This window comes from Plasmodium yoelii (genome assembly GCF_900002385.2).
Source record: "Plasmodium yoelii strain 17X genome assembly, chromosome: 14".
Taxonomy (NCBI): domain Eukaryota; phylum Apicomplexa; class Aconoidasida; order Haemosporida; family Plasmodiidae; genus Plasmodium; species Plasmodium yoelii.
In genome coordinates this window covers 999,034-1,021,200 of record NC_036186.2, presented here as the reverse complement: position 1 = coordinate 1,021,200, position 22,167 = coordinate 999,034, and the positions used below count along the sequence as shown (strand labels likewise).

The 22,167-nt window shown below is 21.2% G+C and overlaps 8 protein-coding genes across 8 annotated transcripts; 4 read left to right on the top strand and 4 right to left on the bottom strand.

Annotated features, from left to right (window-relative positions):
- Positions 1-267: 267 nt before the first annotated feature.
- Positions 268-3,333, bottom strand: PY17X_1425200 (cell division cycle protein 48; the record flags this gene model as incomplete). The annotated part of the gene is made up of 1 exon (XM_725186.3): positions 268-3,333. The coding sequence occupies one exon, from the start codon at positions 3,331-3,333 to the stop codon at positions 268-270; it is 3,066 nt and encodes a 1,021-aa protein (XP_730279.3).
- A 1,243-nt stretch (positions 3,334-4,576) lies between these two features.
- PY17X_1425100 (uncharacterized protein) lies at positions 4,577-6,682 on the bottom strand (the record flags this gene model as incomplete). The annotated part of the gene is made up of 3 exons (XM_725188.2): positions 4,577-5,962; positions 6,042-6,201; positions 6,303-6,682. 3 exons carry the CDS (start codon positions 6,680-6,682, stop codon positions 4,577-4,579), a joined length of 1,926 nt encoding a protein of 641 aa, XP_730281.2.
- A 2,465-nt stretch (positions 6,683-9,147) lies between these two features.
- PY17X_1425000 (conserved protein, unknown function) lies at positions 9,148-10,083 on the top strand (the record flags this gene model as incomplete). The annotated part of the gene is made up of 1 exon (XM_720691.2): positions 9,148-10,083. The coding sequence occupies one exon, from the start codon at positions 9,148-9,150 to the stop codon at positions 10,081-10,083; it is 936 nt and encodes a 311-aa protein (XP_725784.2).
- A 925-nt stretch (positions 10,084-11,008) lies between these two features.
- Positions 11,009-12,190, bottom strand: PY17X_1424900 (conserved protein, unknown function; the record flags this gene model as incomplete). The annotated part of the gene is made up of 1 exon (XM_022957518.1): positions 11,009-12,190. The coding sequence occupies one exon, from the start codon at positions 12,188-12,190 to the stop codon at positions 11,009-11,011; it is 1,182 nt and encodes a 393-aa protein (XP_022812896.1).
- A 1,317-nt stretch (positions 12,191-13,507) lies between these two features.
- On the top strand, positions 13,508-14,383 carry PY17X_1424800 (conserved Plasmodium protein, unknown function; the record flags this gene model as incomplete). The annotated part of the gene is made up of 1 exon (XM_720788.2): positions 13,508-14,383. The coding sequence occupies one exon, from the start codon at positions 13,508-13,510 to the stop codon at positions 14,381-14,383; it is 876 nt and encodes a 291-aa protein (XP_725881.2).
- A 1,187-nt stretch (positions 14,384-15,570) lies between these two features.
- On the top strand, positions 15,571-16,167 carry PY17X_1424700 (iron/manganese superoxide dismutase; the record flags this gene model as incomplete). The annotated part of the gene is made up of 1 exon (XM_720787.1): positions 15,571-16,167. One exon carries the CDS (start codon positions 15,571-15,573, stop codon positions 16,165-16,167), a length of 597 nt encoding a protein of 198 aa, XP_725880.1.
- Positions 16,168-16,799: 632 nt separating this feature from the next.
- On the bottom strand, positions 16,800-17,822 carry PY17X_1424600 (selenoprotein, putative; the record flags this gene model as incomplete). The annotated part of the gene is made up of 1 exon (XM_022957517.1): positions 16,800-17,822. One exon carries the CDS (start codon positions 17,820-17,822, stop codon positions 16,800-16,802), a length of 1,023 nt encoding a protein of 340 aa, XP_022812895.1.
- A 1,031-nt stretch (positions 17,823-18,853) lies between these two features.
- PY17X_1424500 (heptatricopeptide repeat and RAP domain-containing protein, putative) lies at positions 18,854-21,493 on the top strand (the record flags this gene model as incomplete). Its single annotated transcript, XM_721098.2, has 1 exon — positions 18,854-21,493. One exon carries the CDS (start codon positions 18,854-18,856, stop codon positions 21,491-21,493), a length of 2,640 nt encoding a protein of 879 aa, XP_726191.2.
- Between the last annotated feature and the right edge of the window lie 674 nt (positions 21,494-22,167).

Here is a 22,167-nt window from a genome sequence, read left to right as displayed (position 1 = left end):
AAAAAAAACGTTCGCTCGAAAAGTTGGGTTTACATTAGGTATTACCAATGTTGGTTATTTTAATTAAAGAATGTCAATAAGTTTAATAATCATTTAATTGTATATCTATATATGTAATATGAGGAAAACGGAAAAAATAAAATGAAACAAAATGAAATAAAACGAAATAAAAATAAAAGTTGCCTATTAAAGCAAATATAACAAATATGCATATATATGCATTATATGGTTAATTAACGAAATTATAAAACAATATGAATACTTATTCTATTTAAATTTTTTGCTTATCTCTTTATAATACTTCATTTGTTTTTTGGTAACACTTCGAGGAACAATATTAATAGCTTTGATTATGTGTTTTTGTTTAATTGCTAATATGTTTTTATTTTTTTGAATAAATTCGTATATTAAATTATTTTTATCTTTTTCTTGAAGATCATCATTTTTTAAATCTTCAATTTTGTAAATAAAATTGTCTTTATTATTATTTTCTTCTCCTTCTCCTTCTTCTTCTTTTTGTCTTTCTTCCATTTTTATTTTCCCCAATTTTATATTATCATCGCCAATTGTCATAATTTTATTTTGTATAACATCACAAATATTTTGATCCATTATATTTGGGTTACTACTTATTTCATTATTTGTTGTTTGACCATTTTCAGAATTATAATGTTCTAAACTTTTTGGATTATTATCATTTAAAATATGTGTACTATAATAATTGTTCGATTCAAATGAAGATGTATCATTTTTATTTAAAACACAATTTAATGTATTTTCTGAAGTAGTAAAATTATTATTTTGTTTCGTATTTTTACAATGTTGGTGATTTTTACGATGTTGTTGATTTTTACGATGTTGTTCAATATTTGGAGATACAAATGATGCAGTTCCATTATGTTTATAATTAAAACGATCAATTTTATCTCTACATTCTTGAAGAGCTATAAAAGCACTTTCTCTTAATACCCCATGTAAATCAGCCCCACTATAACCTTTTGTTAAAATAGATATTTGCTTAAAATCTATATCTTTATCTAATGGCATGTTTTTTGATAATTTTTTTAAAATATCAATTCTTCCTTGATATTTAGGTAATGATACATATATAAGTTGATCAAATCTCCCAGTTCGTAATAATGCTTTATCAATAATATCGGGTCTATTTGTAGTTGCAATAATATATATACCTTCTCTTTGTGATAATCCATCCATTTCAGTTAACAATTGATTTACTACTCTATCAGATGCAGCAGCTGTTTTATTATTATCTCTATTAATACATATACTATCAATTTCGTCAAAAAATATTAAACATGGTTTATATGTTGAAGCATATGAAAAAATTTCTCGAACTTTTTTTTCACTCTCTCCAACATATTTATTTAAAATTTCAGGTCCTTTTATGGCTATAAAATTAGCTTTCATTTCATTACTAATAGCTTTGGCTAGCATTGTTTTTCCACATCCTGGTGGACCATATAATAATATTCCCATACTTTTATTTATACCTAAATGTTTATATATATTAGAATATTTTACAGGTAAAATAAATTTAGTTTCTAATATTTTTTTAATATTTTTTAAAGATCCAATATTATCTAAATTTATATTTGGTACTTCACATATATTTTGTGTTGTAATTTTTTTTTTAATATTTTTTATACTTTCATAAATTATATCATTATTTATATTTATAGGAATTATTTTTTTTTGTTTTTTTTCTTTTATATAAATATCTAAATAATCATTATTATTTCTTTCTTTTCTCTTTGTTAAATTTGTTACTTTTTCAATTTCTTCCCCATTTTTAAAATTTTTTAATGAATTTGTATTAATAACATTTTCGATTTGATTGTTTACACATTTTGGAGAATTATTTTTTAACAAATTTGAATCTTTTTCTTCATCTGCATAATGTGTTGTATTATTAGACATATCATCATCCTCTATTTTTAAATCTTTATCATAATTATTATCTTCATTTGTGGATATATTTATAGAGATGGAATTATTATTATTATTATTATTGTCCATAAAATAGGAACTAATTGGGGTATCATTATTTTGACCATATAATACATAATTATATATAAATAAATTTTTCGATTCATTTAATATATCATATATTTGTGCTCTACTAAAACCATAAGTAATAGAAGCAGTATAAAGAACATCAAAATTAATTTCTAAATTTTGAGATAGATTTTGTAAAATTTCAATTCGATCTTCATATGTTGGTATTGGCATAGATATAAATTTTTGTATTTTTGAATATAATATAGTATCATATGGTTTATTAATACTTAATAATATGATTACTATATTAGTTTTATTAAATAAATTTAATAAATATGTAAATATATATATATCTATTGTATCATCTTTTGAATTAAATAAAATATCCATATCATCAATACATAGTATACATTTATTATATTCATTTTTTATTTGTTCAAATAATATTTTTAATTTATTATTTTTGTTATCATTAGATAAATATTTAACATATTCAGGTAATTTTATATAAAAGAAATGGCTATCACATTCTCCTGCAATAGCATAAGCTAATGATGTTTTACCTGACCCGTTAATACCATTAATATTAATAATAGTGTTAAAATTATCATGTCTATATTTATAAGGATATACTATACTATAATATATATCTTTTTTTATATTATTTATTCCTTTATATGTATTTAAATTTACTATATTTTGATCTATACATATTTTAACATTACTTAGATTGCTATTTGTAGTAAGATTATTTTCTTCTCCTTTTATTTTAACTAAATTTGTTTTTATTTTATTTATTTCAATATTTTCATTATTTATTTTATCATATCCATGTTTTTCAATTTTCTCAGAATTACCTTCTTGTTCGATATTTCCATCTATGTCTACCCCAGTATTTATTTCTTGATTTTTTTTTTTTTTTTTTTTTTTTTTTTCATTTTTCAAAACTTTTCTTGTTTTATCATTATCATCATTATCTTCGTTATCTTCGTTATCTTCGTTGCTGCTTTGATTCGAATCACTTATATAAACAGATTTGGATTTATTTTGTAGTTTTTTTTTCGATTTGGTTATTTGTGTATAGGATGCTTCATTTTGATCATCATTTTTTAATATACATAAAATAATTTTCTTTAATTGAGTTTGACTTATACGTCTAAATAATTTATTGTTTGTTTTTTTTAATGCATTTTCTATAATATATATATTATTTAAAACATTTTCTAAGTTGGTTTTTTCATCTTTATGTTTCTCAATCATATGATTATCTGTTATTATATTTGATATATAGGCTTTTAACTTTTCATGAAGCATTTTCGTTAATTTACAAAAATGAAAAAACTAATTTGTGTTAAATAAAGTTTTCCCTTTTTTATTTTATTATTGAATCAGTACATATTTATTCATAGATATATTCATTGCAATCCAAAAAAATACAAACATAAACAACCAAGTCAAGTTTGACATCTCACCATTTATTTTATTTTTTCATTTTTAAATATAACAATGTAAATGCCAAAAAAGTGAAAAGTTAAAAAAAAAAAAAAAAATTAATAAATATAAAATTAAAAAAAATAATAGTAATAATATAATAATATGATAATATAATAAAAAAATACCAAAAAGGAAAAGAAAAAAAAAAAAAAAAAAAAACGACTACAGGAGAACAATTTGCCACAATTAAATATGCAAATACATAATATATAATTGTAGAATATATATAAGAGTATATAATCAAATAGTTTTATTTAAATTTGGAAAAAACAATAATATTTATATTATATATCTAATACTTTTATATACCAAGTATGTTAAAAAAATATTTATGTAACTTTGTTAAATTACCAAAATAAAAAAAAAAAAAAAAAAAAAAAAAAATTGTATAGACGGAGAAATATGTCAAAATTTTTGTCAGGATATTACTATTAACTGTATGCAGATCAATATATTATACATCAAACAATCAGCCATTTTGTATTTAATTTATAAAAAAAAAATATTAGCATACAGATGTGACTTATTATATGCCATTGTTTTATGTTATACAAAAAAATAGTATATATTTAAGATCTATTTTTTTATATAGTTGTAAAGTTTATTTAAAAATATATTGAATTTGGAAAAAAGGCCAATGAACATATAATTTTACAACAATTTGTGGGTATCCACATTTGGTGCCATTATATAGGTTGCGGCTACCAAAGTATAAAATAAATAAAATCGTGAAAAAGCGGCAAATAAAGTACGAATAATTTGTGAAAAAGCGGCAAATAAAGTACGAATAATTTGTGAAAAAGCGGCAAATAAAGTACGAATAAATTGTGAGTAGAGTACGAATAAAGTGGAATAAATTGCGAACAAAATAATGCATGCGCTATAGAGAAAATCTGAAAAAAAAATCAAAGTTCTTTAAATTTGAAAATCGAATATCGTAAAAAATAATAACATAAATAATATTAACAAAACATGTGATAAAATAAATAACCAAAAATTCATATAAGTTTACAATTCTATAACTTATGGGAAAATATGAATGTGTAAATATTACAATAAATTATTAAATAAGATTTTTGAAATTTTTAATATTGAAAGGGTCTGATGTTATTTCCATATTTTTTTCAAACTTATGAAATTCTTCTAATAATTTAGAAGCTTTTAAAGAAATCTGTTGATATTGTTCTTTTTTAATATTATCTTTTTCATGTACATATTTATTATTATATTCTTTTTCGATTTCTGTTAAATATTCCTCATAACTTATTGGGGTTTCTTTATTTATTAATTCTTTTAATATAAAAAAAGATATATCTTTAATTATAAAATAATTAAAATGAGATTTCGCTACAGCCAATGGATAAATATAATGTTCCATTATAAATTCTTGTAACTGATAATCGTATCTAATTGGCAATGTATTATTTTTATTAACATTGGTTTGTGTTTCATCCAAGTTGTTATTTTCGCAACTTTCACGATTTTCTCTATTTTGTTGGAAACCCAATACATTATTAGCATATTGGCTAGTCTCATTTTCACTTTGATTATAATCATTATCAATATGTTCTTTTTTAATAATATTCTGTTTTTCTATATTTATATTTTGAATGCCATCTGAAATATCACTAAAATCATTGTCAAAAAATGAATTTTCACTATTTGAATCTTGAGATGCATAAATACTTTTTGTACTATCTACATAACTAGATGTGTTATTTGAACATGAATCATTATTTTCATATTGATTAGAATTTTTTATTTCATGATATATATTTTTTTTATCATTTTGATTTTTAGACAAACTATCTTGAGAATTTTTTTTTTTTTTTTTTTTTTTTTTATGTTTATTTCCTTCAATTTTTCTTTGGTTTTCCTTCACTTTTAATAGAAACATATTTATATCTTTACTTTCACATTTATTATAACAAAGATTTTTATTTAGTGTACCTTGTTCTTCAGTATTTGGTTCTGATTTCCATAAAAATTTATAGAACCCATTAGTAATAGCAGATGTAATATCATTTAAATTTTGTACAATGGCTATTTTTGCATTTTGCATATTTTTATCCCATTCAAACCAATATCTTGCTCCATTATTTCTCCAATAGTTTATTAAAACAGGGTCAGAAATATTATTAACTTTTGGATATATTAATGGTTCGATTCTAAATGCAACCGGATCAAAACCATGGAATATGTTATAAAATTTTATATTGTCAATTAATTTAAGACCATCATTTATATATTCAGGTTTATATAAAGATAATAATGCACTTAACGGACTTCCAAGCATAAATAAATAATCGATTTTACTTTTTAACTCATATTTCAAATTATTATCACTAATTCGAACCTTGACATTATGTAATATTTCATATGCCATGGCACTTCCTAAAGAATATCCCAAAAGGCATATCTTCGAATTTTTAAATCGACCATGTTCATCCTGAAAAAGGTTAAGGGTATATAATAAACATTTCCTATATATCACAATATTTTTTTATCACAATATTTTTTTTTATTACATTTTTTAAAGACTCCAAAGCTTTGTTAATGTCATTATATAGGTTTAGCATTATATAGTCACCATATCGTGGGTGTAAAAAACATATAATATCACTCGCGGAAAGATTTACAATTTTTCTGGTTTCGGTCATTGTATTTATATTTATTCGATTGAAAACGCTGAAAGAGGGAAAAAATATGTATACATGTATAGTAGTAGTAGCAGTAGCAGCAGTAGCAGCAGACAAATGTACAAATCATGTATACGAAAAGGGGCTTACTGAATTTGAGCATCAATGATATATTTTTTCCAATTAAATATGTGAAAATGTATATTGAAAGGATAATCAAAAAACCACATTTTTTTTACAATTTTGAAACTGTTTTTAAGATCCTCACACTGGTTTATAATTAAATCCTCATTCGATCCTATTCCATGAATTATTAATATTATATAATCAACATCATTAATTTTGTCATCTAAATATGGTTCTTCTTCATAAAAATTTATATTATTACAATTTTTATCTTTAGAAATTTTTCTATTAATATGATTTTTATCTTTTGGGAAAAAAAAATTTTTGTTTTTCTTTTTTATATTATCACCATCATTATCGTAACTACTGTCATTATATTTGACTTTTAAAGTATTGGAAGTCATTATGATAAAAAAAATTTATATTCTTTTCTAGTTTTTTTGTGGAATTTATATTTATTTGTCTATTTTTCCTTTTTTTTTTTTTTTTTTTTTTTTTTTTTCGTGTAATATATGGTCAATTTTATTTTTAAGACGTTTTATAATATTACTTTGAATTCATACTTTTTCAAAGTTTCCCATTTGTTCAATTTAGGAAACTTTGATGGGTCTACATATGGTCATGTAATTGTACATGTATATGTGTGGTAAATTTGTTTTTATATTTGTATATATAATATATGAATATATCATGTATTTAACGAATATGAGATATATTCATATGTACATGAAGCTAGCTTTTTTTTTAGTTATATAAATATAAAGTAAAACTTTAATCTATTTATGGATATACATATGTACTTACAATTATACGTGTGCACATGTACAGAAAAACTTGCATAAATATATATGTAAAATATATTGTCCTTTTATTCACGATACATTATTGTTTAAAAGGAATATGAAAAATATTTTCAATATAATATACATGAATTTTAAATTAAAATTAAAAAAAAAAAAACACACACAAAAATATGGACAAATATAAAAAATAAAACTTAAATTGAATTCTTTAAATTTTATATCCTGCTTAAAACATTTTAATGATATGACAAATATTTTATCTTTTGGAAAATATGCTTTTCTCATTTTTTATGATAATTAAAGAACAAAATAATATTACCCATAACAAAAATGATAATAAAAATAAAAATAAAAACAATGATGCGACTTTACGCGCTTGGGCCTATATATATATATTTTTTTTTTTTTCAGTCTTTATGCCACCTTTGATAAATGTTTTCGCAATTTATTATTTTCGCAATTTTTTATTTTCATAATTTTTATCTTAATTTTCCCATTTAAATTAAAATATATGTTTTGAATTTTTAAAGTAAATAAATATATAAAAAAAGCAATAAAATAAATAAATAACCATATTGGGACATATACATTTCGTGTGTAATAATCCAACTTTCTTCATTATATTTTGTTTTTATTTAAAGTTGCAATGGTGTAGTATGGATGATTTTCTTCAAATTGAAGAATATATTTTACAAAGACAAAGCCAATATGTTTTTTTTTTTTTTTTATGTTAGCGAATTATTGCTATTTCAAATGTTCTCTTTTTTTATGAACAGTTCAGGAAAAAAAGTCAATAAAATTTTACCACCAAAACAAATATATAATAAAGCATATATTTGTGGTTAAAGGTGGGATATATATAATTGTTAAAATTAAAAAGAAAAAAAAAAAAAAAAAGTATATTTTTCTAATATCATAAAATTTTTGAATAGTTTTTTTCGTTATACAAAAGAGAAAGTAATATTTATATCCATGCCTTTAAAAAATATATACATATAATATAATTAGCATTTTAAATTAATGTTTCTTTAATTTTTTTTTTTTTTTTATTTCTCACACATAAAATAAAAATAGATAAGAAAATTGAAATATAATTAAAAACGGACAAATCATAAAATTTTTATAAATAATAGTTGTAACCTTCATTTTTATTATATACTATTGAAAAAAAAATATATAGCACTTGTTTTTTTTTTTTTTTTTTGAGAGACCATAAAAGGGAGAGTTGTATATTTGGCACATATAAAAATTGTTCTATACTAATTTGTTGAAAAGAGTTTCAATATATATTATTTTTTTATAAGAAAACCAAAGAAAAAAACAACAGTAAATTTTCTATAATTTTTTTCCATTCATAATATAATTAAAAAAATATGTAATTTCGTGAAAATCACATTTTTTTCAATATATATTTGTGTGTGAATGTTTTTTAATCCTAAATTAATATAGTAGCTAAAACTATAAAAAAAATAGAATATATATATATAGTCTCTTGCGTTAGAACAATTATTATATAGTTAACATTATTTAATAATATAGATATATTTTTTATGATAAAATATTTATATAACATTAAAAATTAATATTATGAGCACTTATAATTTTTTATTTTTTTTGTACTAATTCGTATATATTTATCTATACTTATCTATATTGTATATGGTTGCATGAAGAATTTTTGTTGATAGCATAAACCCATACATATATTACATTTTAGTACATATTTATGAAATATATCTAGAATTAAAATTTTGTGACATGAAATTAAAAAAAAATAATAAAAAATAATAAAAAATAATAAAAAATAATAATTTTTTTGTTATATTTGCCTTAGAAAAACAGACACACACATACACATAAGTATATATCATAAATTCCGTTGAACAAAAAAAAATATATTTTTTATTTTCAAAAATATTAAGTACTCTCTATTTTAGTGAAAAAATAAATCTTCACAGAAAACCAAAATATTGACAACTGTGTCAAAAAAAAAAAAAAAAAAAAAAAATAATAATGATATACTAAGAAAGCAATTGAATGTAAACGAATTTTATATTCATAATAAGATGGAAAAATATAGAAAAAAAGATAATAATATAATAATAAATAATAAATTATTTGATCCAGAACAAATATATGGATACCCACCTGACCATAAACATTCTGATGGGGGGTTACGATATTATGGAAATGTATATAACTCTTCTAAAGACAATATAGTACATGGAAATAATGGATGTGGAAAAAACTTTGGAAATAATTATAATAAAATGGGGGTATCGAAAAATCATGGGAAATATAATGAAAATTATATAAATGATGAACAAAATTATAGACGAAGTAAACACAATGATGAAATAAAAGAAATAATTGAAAATGGTAATGTAAAAAGAAAAACATTATTATATAATAATATTGTAGATTCAAATAGACAACTAGCCAATAAATTAAATGGATTAGAAATGAATGCAAAAAGAGATAGTGATGTAAAAAGATGTATAAATTATTTTAATTCATTACGTAAAGGAAATGTTGATATTAAAAAAATACTTGAAAATAAAAATTATAAAGAATTAAATATTCCTAAAGAACATTTAGACAATGGTAAATTTTTTAATTATTTAGAATATTATAAAAAACATAATTTAAAAGAATTAATAGATTATTTTGATGAAATGAATACAAAAGATAATAATGAACGTGTTTTGTCTCCAAATAAAAATAAAATTACCACATCAGGATATAGTAGTGAAAAAAGTTATTCTAGTGGTAATAAATTAAATAAAGATGAAGAACAAAAGGGTATACCAAATTCGAAATCAAATGAAATATCAGAAAATAAAACTGAAGATTTAAAAACAAATAAAAACAAACGACATCAAAATCCTTCATCCATTAATAATGATGAAACAGATGAAAAATTATTTTATCAAAGAAAAAAAACAAAACATGAAAAAGAGCCAGATCCAGTATTTTACACCATAGATGATTTATTTGATTAAAAAATCAGACAAAATTATCAAAACCCGTTAAATAATAATCATGATTATTATAATTATATATTATTCGAAATATTTAATTTTTTGTTTAAAGATTTGTTTAGCTTACATATATTACTCACAATAGAATTTAATTGATATATGTACTTTTTTGTGTTCCGTTTTTTGCCTATTAATAAAAGGCATGTACTTAATAAAATAGCATGATAATATATATTTTTTTTTTTTTGTTTTGTATGATTGTTTGTTTTTATGTATTAACACGCTTTATATTATAATATAGTTTAATTAAAAAGTCCGGATCTTAAATTTTGGGTGGATATTTTCATACATACACGAGAGAATAATAATTCATGGCCATATATCTATTTATATGCATTTATTCTCGATTTAAAATTTATTAGTATTAAATTTGAATATATTTAAAACTAATATGTAATATAAAACAATCATAGATATTCAATTTACAATTGTGATATCTATTATTATAATTTTTATTATTTCTTTATTTTTTAACATAAAAGACAAAATGTTATTTAATTTAATACTGAATTTGGATGATTAAAGTTTTAAAATTTTATTATTAGACCAATACAAAAAAATAAAAAAAAAACAAATTTATAATTATAAAACTTAATTGATTACAGTAAACAAAAATATATATACGAAAACAAAGATGAAATTATATTTTAAGATGTAGAACAATTATGTAATAGAATAATAAAATAATAAAATGAAATAAATAATTAAACAAATAAACAATTGGACAATTGAACAATTTTCATAGATAAGATGTGTATATATATGTATGTATCTGTATGCGCCAACGTTTATATATAAAAAGGCAAAGTGACGGATAAACATAAAAATTATCATTAATTGTATATACTATGTTTTTTTAAATTACAAGCATGAAGATTTGTTTATTCTAAGCATTTTCTACTGGATAAGACAGTTTTTCAAATACTTCTGTTAATAAGAGACCCTGTGGATGACTTTGATATTCCCCAATTTCTGCATCAAAAATTGATATAGTTTGATTGCATAACATATGTCCTAGATTATCTGTTGGGCAATTAGAACCTAATAATACTTTGCAATTTTGTGATTCCTGGAATACAAATGTTGACACTTCTTTGCTCTTACTTATACACTTTAGTTTTGCATGATGTATTGATTTTCCCTTTCCTTCCTTATTTAATCGAGTGTCATAAGAAAATTCATATTTTAATAGTTGTCCATCGAAAAGCACATATATATCAATATCTGATTCGCTACTTTTGATTGCTGTAATATTATAATCTTGTCCATATTCTACTTTTCTTATACATTTTGGTCCATCAATTTTTACATGTATTTGTATATTTGGGGGTAAAGAAATTATTGCAATAGTATCAACTTTTTTTCCAATTAGCTTTAATCCTGATGATGGAATTTTAAGTTCTAGATCCTTTGGTATGATAATATGTCCCCATTTAAACAAATGAACAAAAAATGCCCATTCACATCCTGAATGTGTAATAGTTGGAACAATTTCACATTTTTTGAGATCATTAAAAGCAAATCCTCCATATGCAATAGCTAAATTTGAGTAAGGATTGACACATGCAAAACCATTGTTAAAATTTATTGATTTAACAATTACACTTTTTTTTTCATTTATGGATATTAATAATCCTGTTTCTATATTTATACGTATTACTGTAAGATTCTCATTTAACAAACTTACAACAATTTTCGAATTTTTCAAAAATGTGGGAAACCTTTCTTTATGATTGTAATTAATTTTTTCTTTTAATCCGGGGAGACTGATGTGTACATCTTTTTCACCCTCAATGACTACATTACAGTCGTCTTTACCCCAAGCTTTAGCATCATATTTTCCACATAACACAGATTCAAATTCTTCTGGAATTGTGTCTAGTTGTGGTAAGAATTTAATTCTGCCATCATTAAATATTGTAGGTCTCAAAGTGATCTCTTCATGATTTGATAACGAATACCACCCTTTTTCATCACAGTATTGAAATCTATTCCAAATAACAGCATTGTCTGGAGCCTTTGCTGTCTCAGGTGGGGCCTTAAAAGTACATTCTACAACATTTGTCATTTTGGAATATATAAAAAAAAAAAAATGTATCTCGTAATATATTATTAAAAAAAAAAAATATATATACAAATATTAATTTATATATAATTAACGAAATTATTGGAAACAACAATAAGTAAAAATTTTTCTTCAAAAAAAAAAATGTTATATATATGAATATTAGAAAGTAAATTCTACAATATGATCGATAAACAAAGAAATATATATCAAAAAATAAAATAGATATATATTTATTTCATGCAATAATTTTTTTATACTTATTTTTTATTTTTAAATACACAAATTTAATTTTATTATATTAAAATAAGCATGCAAAAAAAAAAATGGATATATAATCATAAAAGCTTGGCTGTCTTTTTTTTTTTTTTCCTGAACTGATCATATTTTTTTTAATTTTTTTTTAAAAATACCTTATATTTGGCGTGTTATTGCTTTTTTTTATTTAATATAATTATTTCAAATTCATAATTATTAATTAAAAAAAAAAAAATTTTTTTTTTTTTGGCTAAAATTCAAATATAGGCTCAATTTACAAGGCATCGTTAATAAGGAAACGGATTTATTACATATATGTCCCATTTCTGAGAATTAAATTTCTATTGATATATTTAATTGTTTAGTGTGTATTAATACTTTTAAATAGTTGTATAATGTTGTGAGAATCAACCTGTCATAAACAAAAAAATTATATTTTTTTTGAATTTGTAGAATTTTAAAAAAAATTATGCTTTATTAAAAGCTCATTTATAATTTTTAGTTAATATATTGATATGAAATGCATATTTATATGAATACATTTTATTAATGGAAAAAAAACACGAATTTATTATAACATTTAATTTTCGTTATTATGATGTCTTTTTTTTTTTTTGCCTGTATGGCAATTTATTATATATGAGGATATATGCATTTTTTAAATAAGATTGTAATTATGCTTGTTTTATTATAATTTTATTTAATATATTTTTTGTAAGATTTTTAATTCTTTTATATAAGTATAAAATTTTTTGAAACATTTGTTTGTTTGCTTAGTTAAATGGAATTGGTGTGAGACTGGTATTTTTTATACCAAAATAAAAATTAATATAAGTGAATAATATACAATTTTTTGGTGTATAATATTTTTTTTAATACATGATTAAATTTTTTATTATTTATAAGTATACATATATTTCTTATTAAATAACTACACACATTCTTGTTTCAAGAATAGACATTATTTTTGATGTTATTGCTTGGGAAAAATATATTCCCACATAATTTTAATTCATTAGCACAAAAAAAAATATAAGTAAATTTTTGGTAACTTCCTTAAAAATGAACAAAACAGTTAAAAGAGAAGGAATATATTTCAACGGTTTTTTAAGATATAGTAAAAAGAAAAAAATAGCAAAAAATGATAATGAATATTGTGGATTACAAACACAACTAAACAATTTAAACAGTCATAAAAATATTACTAATTCATATGACATACCCAACGAAAAGGAAAATATACAAAATAAAGAAGATGATGTTGAAGAACAATACGAAGCAGCGGAAAAAAAAGAATGTAATTTTATAGACAATGATATCAATGACCTCATTGATGAGAAAGATATAGTAGATATGCAATTGAAAAAAAAAATTACTAGCAATTTTGGAAAAAAAGACAAATATAATATTGAAAATGATAATAATTCCCCTAAATCAGATCATGTTAATTCTTTAAATAGGAAAAATAAGTATAAAATTCAAAATGACTTAAGTGGGTTAAAAAAAAAAAAAAATAAAAAAATAGACAATGCTTTAAAAGAGAAAAATATACACTCTTCAAAAAAAGTGGAAATAGCACAAAAAAAAAAAAATTTATTACATAAAAATAAAAATTATCCAAAGAGTTTAAACAAAATTGGTAAGCGTTATATTGCGGAAAATTATATTAAAAACTTTCTTAATAAAAAACAAAGGAATAATGTGAAACCAGAAACATTCAAATATAAATATGAATTGCCTACTATAGCTTCTCTAGGAAAAGTAAAAACATTAGGCTATTTTAATTATGCATTTAAAGAAGACATATTAAATGATACCGCGAAGCTTATCTTAAATAATTTATCTAATATATATTTTGAAAATTCGGTTTTACGCTTTATTAATTTGCGTAAAAAAAAAAAATCGACAAAAAAAAAAAAATTAGTTAAAAAATATTGACACTCATAAAAATTATAAAACCTGAATAAAAATGCTTATATTTATTTGCACTTATACATTGTAAATAAAACTCAAGTTTATTTATCATGATGGAATAACCTTTATTATCATCATTATAATAAATATGGACACATTTCATTCTTATATATTTTAGAAAAACGGAAAAACAATTTTCATTTGGCGTTAACAATATTCTCTACACATATATATATTTAGACAACCATATTATATATACATAAACATGTATACATATTACTGATAAATATGATATTACACCAATGTGGTAAATTCATTTTAATTAACCTATTGCTATTAATTTTGTTCGATCGAGATTTTTATAAGTAATGAATATCACAATTTTCTTGATTTCATTTCGTGTCAATTTTCCTTATGTTTATGTTTTAATTTTTCTTTTTTTTTACATTAATTTATTACAATTATAAGAATAAGATCAACATTTTTAAACAATATCATAATATATAGAAAATGAAAACACTAGCATTATATATAAGGGAATGCTATTATTTTCCTAACTATTTTACAATAGGCCAAAGATAATAAAAAATTATAAATATGCAATTTTTGAGAATCTTTTTTTAACACAAATTAAACAAAAAAAGGTGTGCATATATTTCTACATATTCATAATTTAATTTTTGTAAGAAAAATATTTTTAAAAAGTAAAAAAAAAATAATAATATTAATCCCTTTTGTTATTATGTTTTCGAAAATATTTTTATAAAAATTATTTAAACACATGAAATAAAAATAATAAGAAATTATGTAATATATTAAGCTTATAGTCACTTTTAATTTTATGTATATTCGAGGTGGGAAACAAACGCTCCATAATCATATATATTTTTGTTTTTTTGTTTCGATAAATTGTAAAAAATAATTAAAATTATTTGCTTGCAGTTGAGCTGATTATTATTAAATTATTCAAAAAAAAATTAATTAAATTAAAAAAAGTGAAAAAATTTAAATATTACATGCATAATTGATAATTTCTATAAAATTATATTATTGCTGTTGATATATTATTATAATTCTAATATTTTCCCATTTTATTATTATAAAAATATATACTTTTTTAAAATTTCTCGTTTTTCTTTATGTGTGCATAATTTTAAGTTATTTATTTTAATCATAATTTATATTTTTATTTTCAAAATTTTGTATATATAATGGCAATAACCTTACCCAAATTAAAATATGCATTAAATGCATTATCACCTCATATAAGTGAAGAAACATTAAGCTTCCACTATAATAAGCATCATGCTGGTTATGTAAATAAGTTAAACGGATTAATCAAGGATACTCCATTAGCTAATAAATCTTTAACAGATATTTTAAAAGAGTCAACAGGTGCTATCTTTAATAATGCAGCGCAAATATGGAATCATAGTTTTTATTGGGATTCAATGGGACCTAATTGTGGAGGAGAACCACACGGAGAAATAAAAGAAAAAATTCAAGAAGATTTTGGATCCTTTAATAATTTCAAAGATCAATTTTCAAATGTTTTATGTGGTCATTTTGGTTCAGGATGGGGATGGTTAGCATTAAATAAAAATAATAAATTAGTAATTTTACAAACACATGATGCTGGAAATCCAATAAAAGACAACACCGGTATTCCTATATTAACATGTGATGTATGGGAACATGCTTATTACATTGATTATAGAAATGACAGAATATCATATGTTAAAGCATGGTGGAATTTAGTAAATTGGAACTTTGCTAATGAAAATTTAAAAAATGCTTTAAATAAATAATTTTTTTTATACGAAATTTCATTTTAATTACTAAAAATATACCTTATGTGTACTATTATTATACGTGTCTGTGTATATTTGATATTCATTTATTTTTATTTTTTTCAAAATCCGTAAAATGAAAAAGGTTTTTCATAAATACGAAAACGATCTTGTACAAACTAAAGTTCTTTAAAATTTTAAGATTAAAAAATAAAAAAAAATAGCCAAAAACACATTTTTTATTATGAACAGTTCAGATTTATTCCTTCCTTTAATAAGAATTTTGGAATAAATCATCATTCGTTCATATGCTTAGGCTTATAATGAAGATGATGAAATTAATCAATAATTTTAATATATATCAATGAATATAAAGACAAAAAACAAATTAATAATATAGTATATGAAATTATAAAAAGTAAAAAATATATATTGAAGTATATATGCAATAGTTGTCATTTTTATACAGCCATTTGCATAATTTAAAAAAAAAAAAAAAAAAAAAAAACTAGCCATAATTGCATTTAAAAAGTAATTTAGTATGAACTTTCATTTAGTGTGTATTTATTTTGTTTTCCCAATTTTTAATATTTAAAAAATTACAAAATTAAGTATGTTCTTTACACACACATATTTTCAGGTATATATTTTTATATTCTCTTTGTTTTTAACTTATAGTGCTTAAATAATGGAGCACGGTATGTTGTTCCTTTTGAATTTTTTTTTGATAATAAGTTGTTTGGTCTAATAAAACTAATTTTACGAAGTTTTACACCTCTTTTATAAAATATGTCTAGGTTGTTATGTATCCCATTAAATAAATCATATGTAAAATACATAGCTATATTTTTTATTATATTTTTATAATATAAATTTGTATTTTTTTTATTATTTTCTTTTGATTTGATGGATGTGATAAACTTCATATTATTATTTTGTTTCACAAATTGAATTTCGATAACATAATCTGAATAATATTTGTATAATGGAATAATTGTTAAAGTGGTAGTATCACCAGTTTCAGATTTCGTAATATTATATTTCATTGGTATATGTATCCAAAAATGTTTTTTTAATTTTCCATGAAATATAAAAATATCATTTTGATGTTTCATTACCTTAACATAGTTGAATAGGTTTTTTAAATCTTTGAATTCTTCATATTTTGAAAAATTATATAATGATGTCAGTTTTAATTTGTTAGGGAAAAAACTTAGGAAATTTTTTAAATTATTGGAAACATATATTTCTACATTATTTATGCTTTGATTATCATACCATGTTATATCTCTTTCAAATATTTGGTCTTTTTTTAATTTCGTTTTTATTTCATAATTTTTTTTTAATTTTTTAAACACATTTTTAATATATTCATTTGATGGGAAAAATAAAGAATAGTGTGGATTCTTTTTAAATGTAATACCCGAGTTGTACAATGAATTGAGAGTATATCCAGAAAGTAGTGATGTTGTTATAATTTTGGCAATTTTTTTTTTATTATTTAATGAATAAGTACATATATTATTAAAAATGTTGATTAATTTTCCTAAATAATCATCATCTTCATTTGGTAATTTTATATGCAACGTTTTAGATCATCCTGCATCAGCATATTGTATTGATATATAAAATAAAATGAATACAACAAAAAGGTAAACCCTTTTCAAAACCATTTTGTCACTATACTATTTAAAAATTTATATATGCTTCTCTTCTTATCGCCGTGTTTATTATATGTTATGTATATGTTTATGTATATGTTTATGTATATGTTTATGTATATGTTTATGTATATGTTTATGTATATATTTATGTATATATCTATGTATATATCTATGTATATATCTATGTATATATTACATATAATTTTCTATATACTACTATGTATTCTTATGGTCAGATGCTTTAATTCTACATCCGATTTTCATCTGTATAATTTTTACTTAATAATTGAAATGTTTAAATATATTTTTTCCATAAAATATTTTTTTTTTTTTTTTTTGTAATTTTTTATGGTTAAAAAAGTATATGTTTAGCTTTTATTTTCTTAAAAATTGGTTTTAAACTCGTAATTTGTTCTTAAATATTTTTCTCGTCGCATATTTTTGCCACACATATAATTCTGTATAGTATATTTTCCGACGTTTTTGTAGAATAAAATTTGCTATTAATTTATTTTTTTACCTTTTTATTATGTTTTAAATAAAAATATCAAAATACAACAAACCTTATTGTTTTTGTTTGCCTTTTTTTTTGCCTTTTTTTTTGCCTTTTTTTTTGCCTTTTTTTTGCCTTTTTTTTTGGGGGGGAGGGGTTTAATTCCCATCATTTTTGTAAACAAATATTTAAATATAATATATGATACCCCATTTAAAATAGTAATAAATACTGATGTATGGGAATATCTATAAAATAATTTTCCACTATTGACACAACATATATATATATATGTATATATATTTTTTTTTTTTTTTGAAATATTTGTAAAGAGTTTAAAATAAGAGAGATTATTATATCTGTTTTTGAAAATAATCATTTATGGTCATTTTTTTGTTTGTGTTAAAATATGTATATATATAGACAATAATTAAAAGTTAATTCGAAACAAAGTACAGATATATAACATAAAAATTAATATATATGTTATATAGAATATTAAGCAAAATATGCATCTACAAAATTAGTGATGAGAATAAAAAAAAAAATGTGTATTTGTATTAGTAATTATGTTATTAACATTACAAAAATAACCAAAACATTTTTAAATATAAATGAAAAAAAATACATAAGATCAGGCAAGTTTAATGATTTGGTATGTAAAAAAAAAGTCCTAAATGAGAGTATTGAAAATGAACTAAGCGAAGTAAATAAAAAGGATATAAATCAAGTCAAAATTTTAAAGCTATTTAATATTGATGAGATAAAAAGTGGAATACCGAGGAGGTACCATAAAAGGAAAACGGGTTCTAATCGACAAAGTGAAAAATATGACAATTGTGAAAATGAAACATTAAGCAATATTAATAAGCCTACTGATGAGTGTAATAACATAAGAAAAGTGTGTGGAAATAAAAATAAAATTTTTTTAAAAAAAAATGATAATAGACAAAATAGTATAAAAAATTATGTAGAAACAAAATATTTTTATGAAAAATATCCAAATTTTATAAAAGATAAAAATAGCCATAATGTTAACAATAGATATAACAGTATGACTTTGAAAAAAAAAAATTATAATCAATGTGTAATTCCAAATAAATTATTTAGAAAAAAATATATATGTATTGAAAATAACATTAAACTTGTAGATAGTTATATTAATAAGAAGTATCATATAGAAGTAAAAAAAAATAATAATAATAATAATAATGGAAAAACAAATAGTGACATAAATTATGATAATGTCTTTAATTATTCTGAAGAAAGATCTATACAACTTTTGGACGAAATTAATAAAAAAGACAAATTTCAGAATAAGGAGCAAGACAAATTTCAGAATAAGGAGCAAGAGAAATTCCAAAATGAGGGGCAATATATTGAGAATAAAAAAAATAATAATAAAGAATTACAAATAAGTTGTGTAGATTTTGAAAATAAAAATAGAATTATAAAAAAAATATATAAAGCATCAATTAATCATGTTAGAGATGAAAATTTATGGAAAAAATATGTTCAGAATGTTTTTACTATATCTGGATATTTAGATGCAAGTGAAATAGTAATTTTATTTTGGTGCTTTAGTAAAATTGGGTATCGAGATAATAGATTAACAAATTTATTAAGTTCGATTATTTTAAAAAAAATAAATGAATTAAGTTGTTGTGCATTATCACTTTTATTAAACAGTTTTAAAAAATTAGAAATAAAAAAATATGACACTATAGAATTATTAACAAATCAATTTTGTTTTCATGTATCAAATTGGAAATTTCAAGATGTAGCTCTAGTAGCAAATTCTTTAGCATTTTTTTATATATATCATAAAAATTTTTGGAAAAAATGTATATTAAAATTACAGCAAAATTATAATTTTTCACATCCATTACATTTATGTTTAGTCATTTCATCATTTGCTAGACTAGAAATTAGAGAAGGTAATATATTATTATGTTTATCTCGATCTACTAAAAAATTTGCAAATTATTTTTCACCAAATAATTTAGCTTTAGTTATTCATTCTTTTGCAAAATTAAAATTTAATCATCCCAAATTTTTTAACTATCTGTATCAGTTTGTTCATAAATATTTAGACAGACAATTATTAGGCAGGCCGGAAAATGGCGAAAAAAATGGCGAAAAAAATGGCGAAAAAAATGGTGAAAAAATTGGTGAAAAAAATGGTGAAAAAATTGGTGAAAAAAATGATGAAAGATGTGGCGAAAGATGTGGCGAAAGATGTGGCGAAAAATGTGGCGAAGCCACTAGTGATAGTTACAAATATGAATACCCTAAACTAAATAAACAAAATAAATTGTTTGATTTGCAATCCCTCGTTTTGCTACTTTTTTCATGTACTTGCTTAATATCATGTACTGAACAAATGATCCTAAAACTTACTTATTTAATAATTCCAAATAAAAATTTTTTAGGAAATCATAAAATAGACAAATTAAAATACGTAAGTGATTATTTGCAATATTTTTTTCCTTCAACATTTGAAAAATTTCCTGAAGAAATAAAAAATTTTTATTATTATATTGATAGATATGAAATAAAAAATAAAAAAAAAATAAAATATAATGCAAGATGGATAACTGAAGTATCAAGAGTTTTAACAAAAATAAATGTTAATCATTTAAGAAATGTATATATAAATAATATATGTGCAGATATAATGTTACCTGATTCTAATATAATAATTATGTGTTTAGGTCCTTATAGTTATTATGTAAATTCTTTATTAACCACATCTATATCTGATTTAAAAAAAAACATTCTTAAAAAAAAAAAATATAATGTAATTACTCTCAATTATCATGATTGGAATAAATTAAATGATTATGAAGATCAAATTAATTTTCTTTATAGTTTTGGACGTAATGCTGCTAATTATTTTTTTTTAAATACGACAAAAGATATGGAAAATAACAAAACGGATAATGTAAATACAAATATGTCTCTAAACAATTTTGAAAGTTTGGAAAATGACCAAAGTGGAAAAAATGATTCTTATGAACTTTGCCAAGAACAAGAAAATGAAAATAATTTTTCAGATGAAGATAATGAAATAATTGATTTTATAAAAAAGGGTATTTGTGTTAGTGAACAAAAAGAAAATCTAGATTCCTATGACATCGATGATATAAAAAAATTTTTAAATAACATCCCGAACCATGAAAAATAAATTTATGGTTGCTTATTCTAACCATTTCTACATAGATCTACACCTATTCATCATTATTAACGATGCCTCACTGGTATGTGCTTATACCCGCTTACATGTGCTTGTATGTACTCTAATTTGGCTGATTGCTATTATGTCATTGTTATGCCGCTACATTATTGTATATTTTTTGAGTATAAAAGTTGTTTCCATTTATATATAAAACAAAGAATGGGAAAATGATGTGTAAGAAAATGTCTTTTAAAACTTATAATTCTAAGATAATACGAATTTGAGGGGTCATATAATTTGGTTTTATAAAATAGGGTTTTTATTTTCCAACATATAAATATAGCATGTATTAAAAACGTCAAAAGAAAGGGGTGCATTAAAAATCATCAAAAGAAAGGGATGCATTTAAAACATCAAAAGAAAGGGATGCATTAAAAATTTTATATTATTATTATATCGAGTTTACATGGAAAGTGTTCAATTTTTCATCATTTTCATCATTTTCAGCATTTCATCATTTTCATAATTTTCAGCATTTTCAGCATTTCAGCATTTTTAGTTGGTAGGAAATAATGAGCAATCTTTAAAGTCGCTTATATTTTCCCAAGAATGTGACACATTTCTATTACATTATTTTTGGCATAATTTTATGAACCTTTTATAAAAATCGAATAGCTATATAT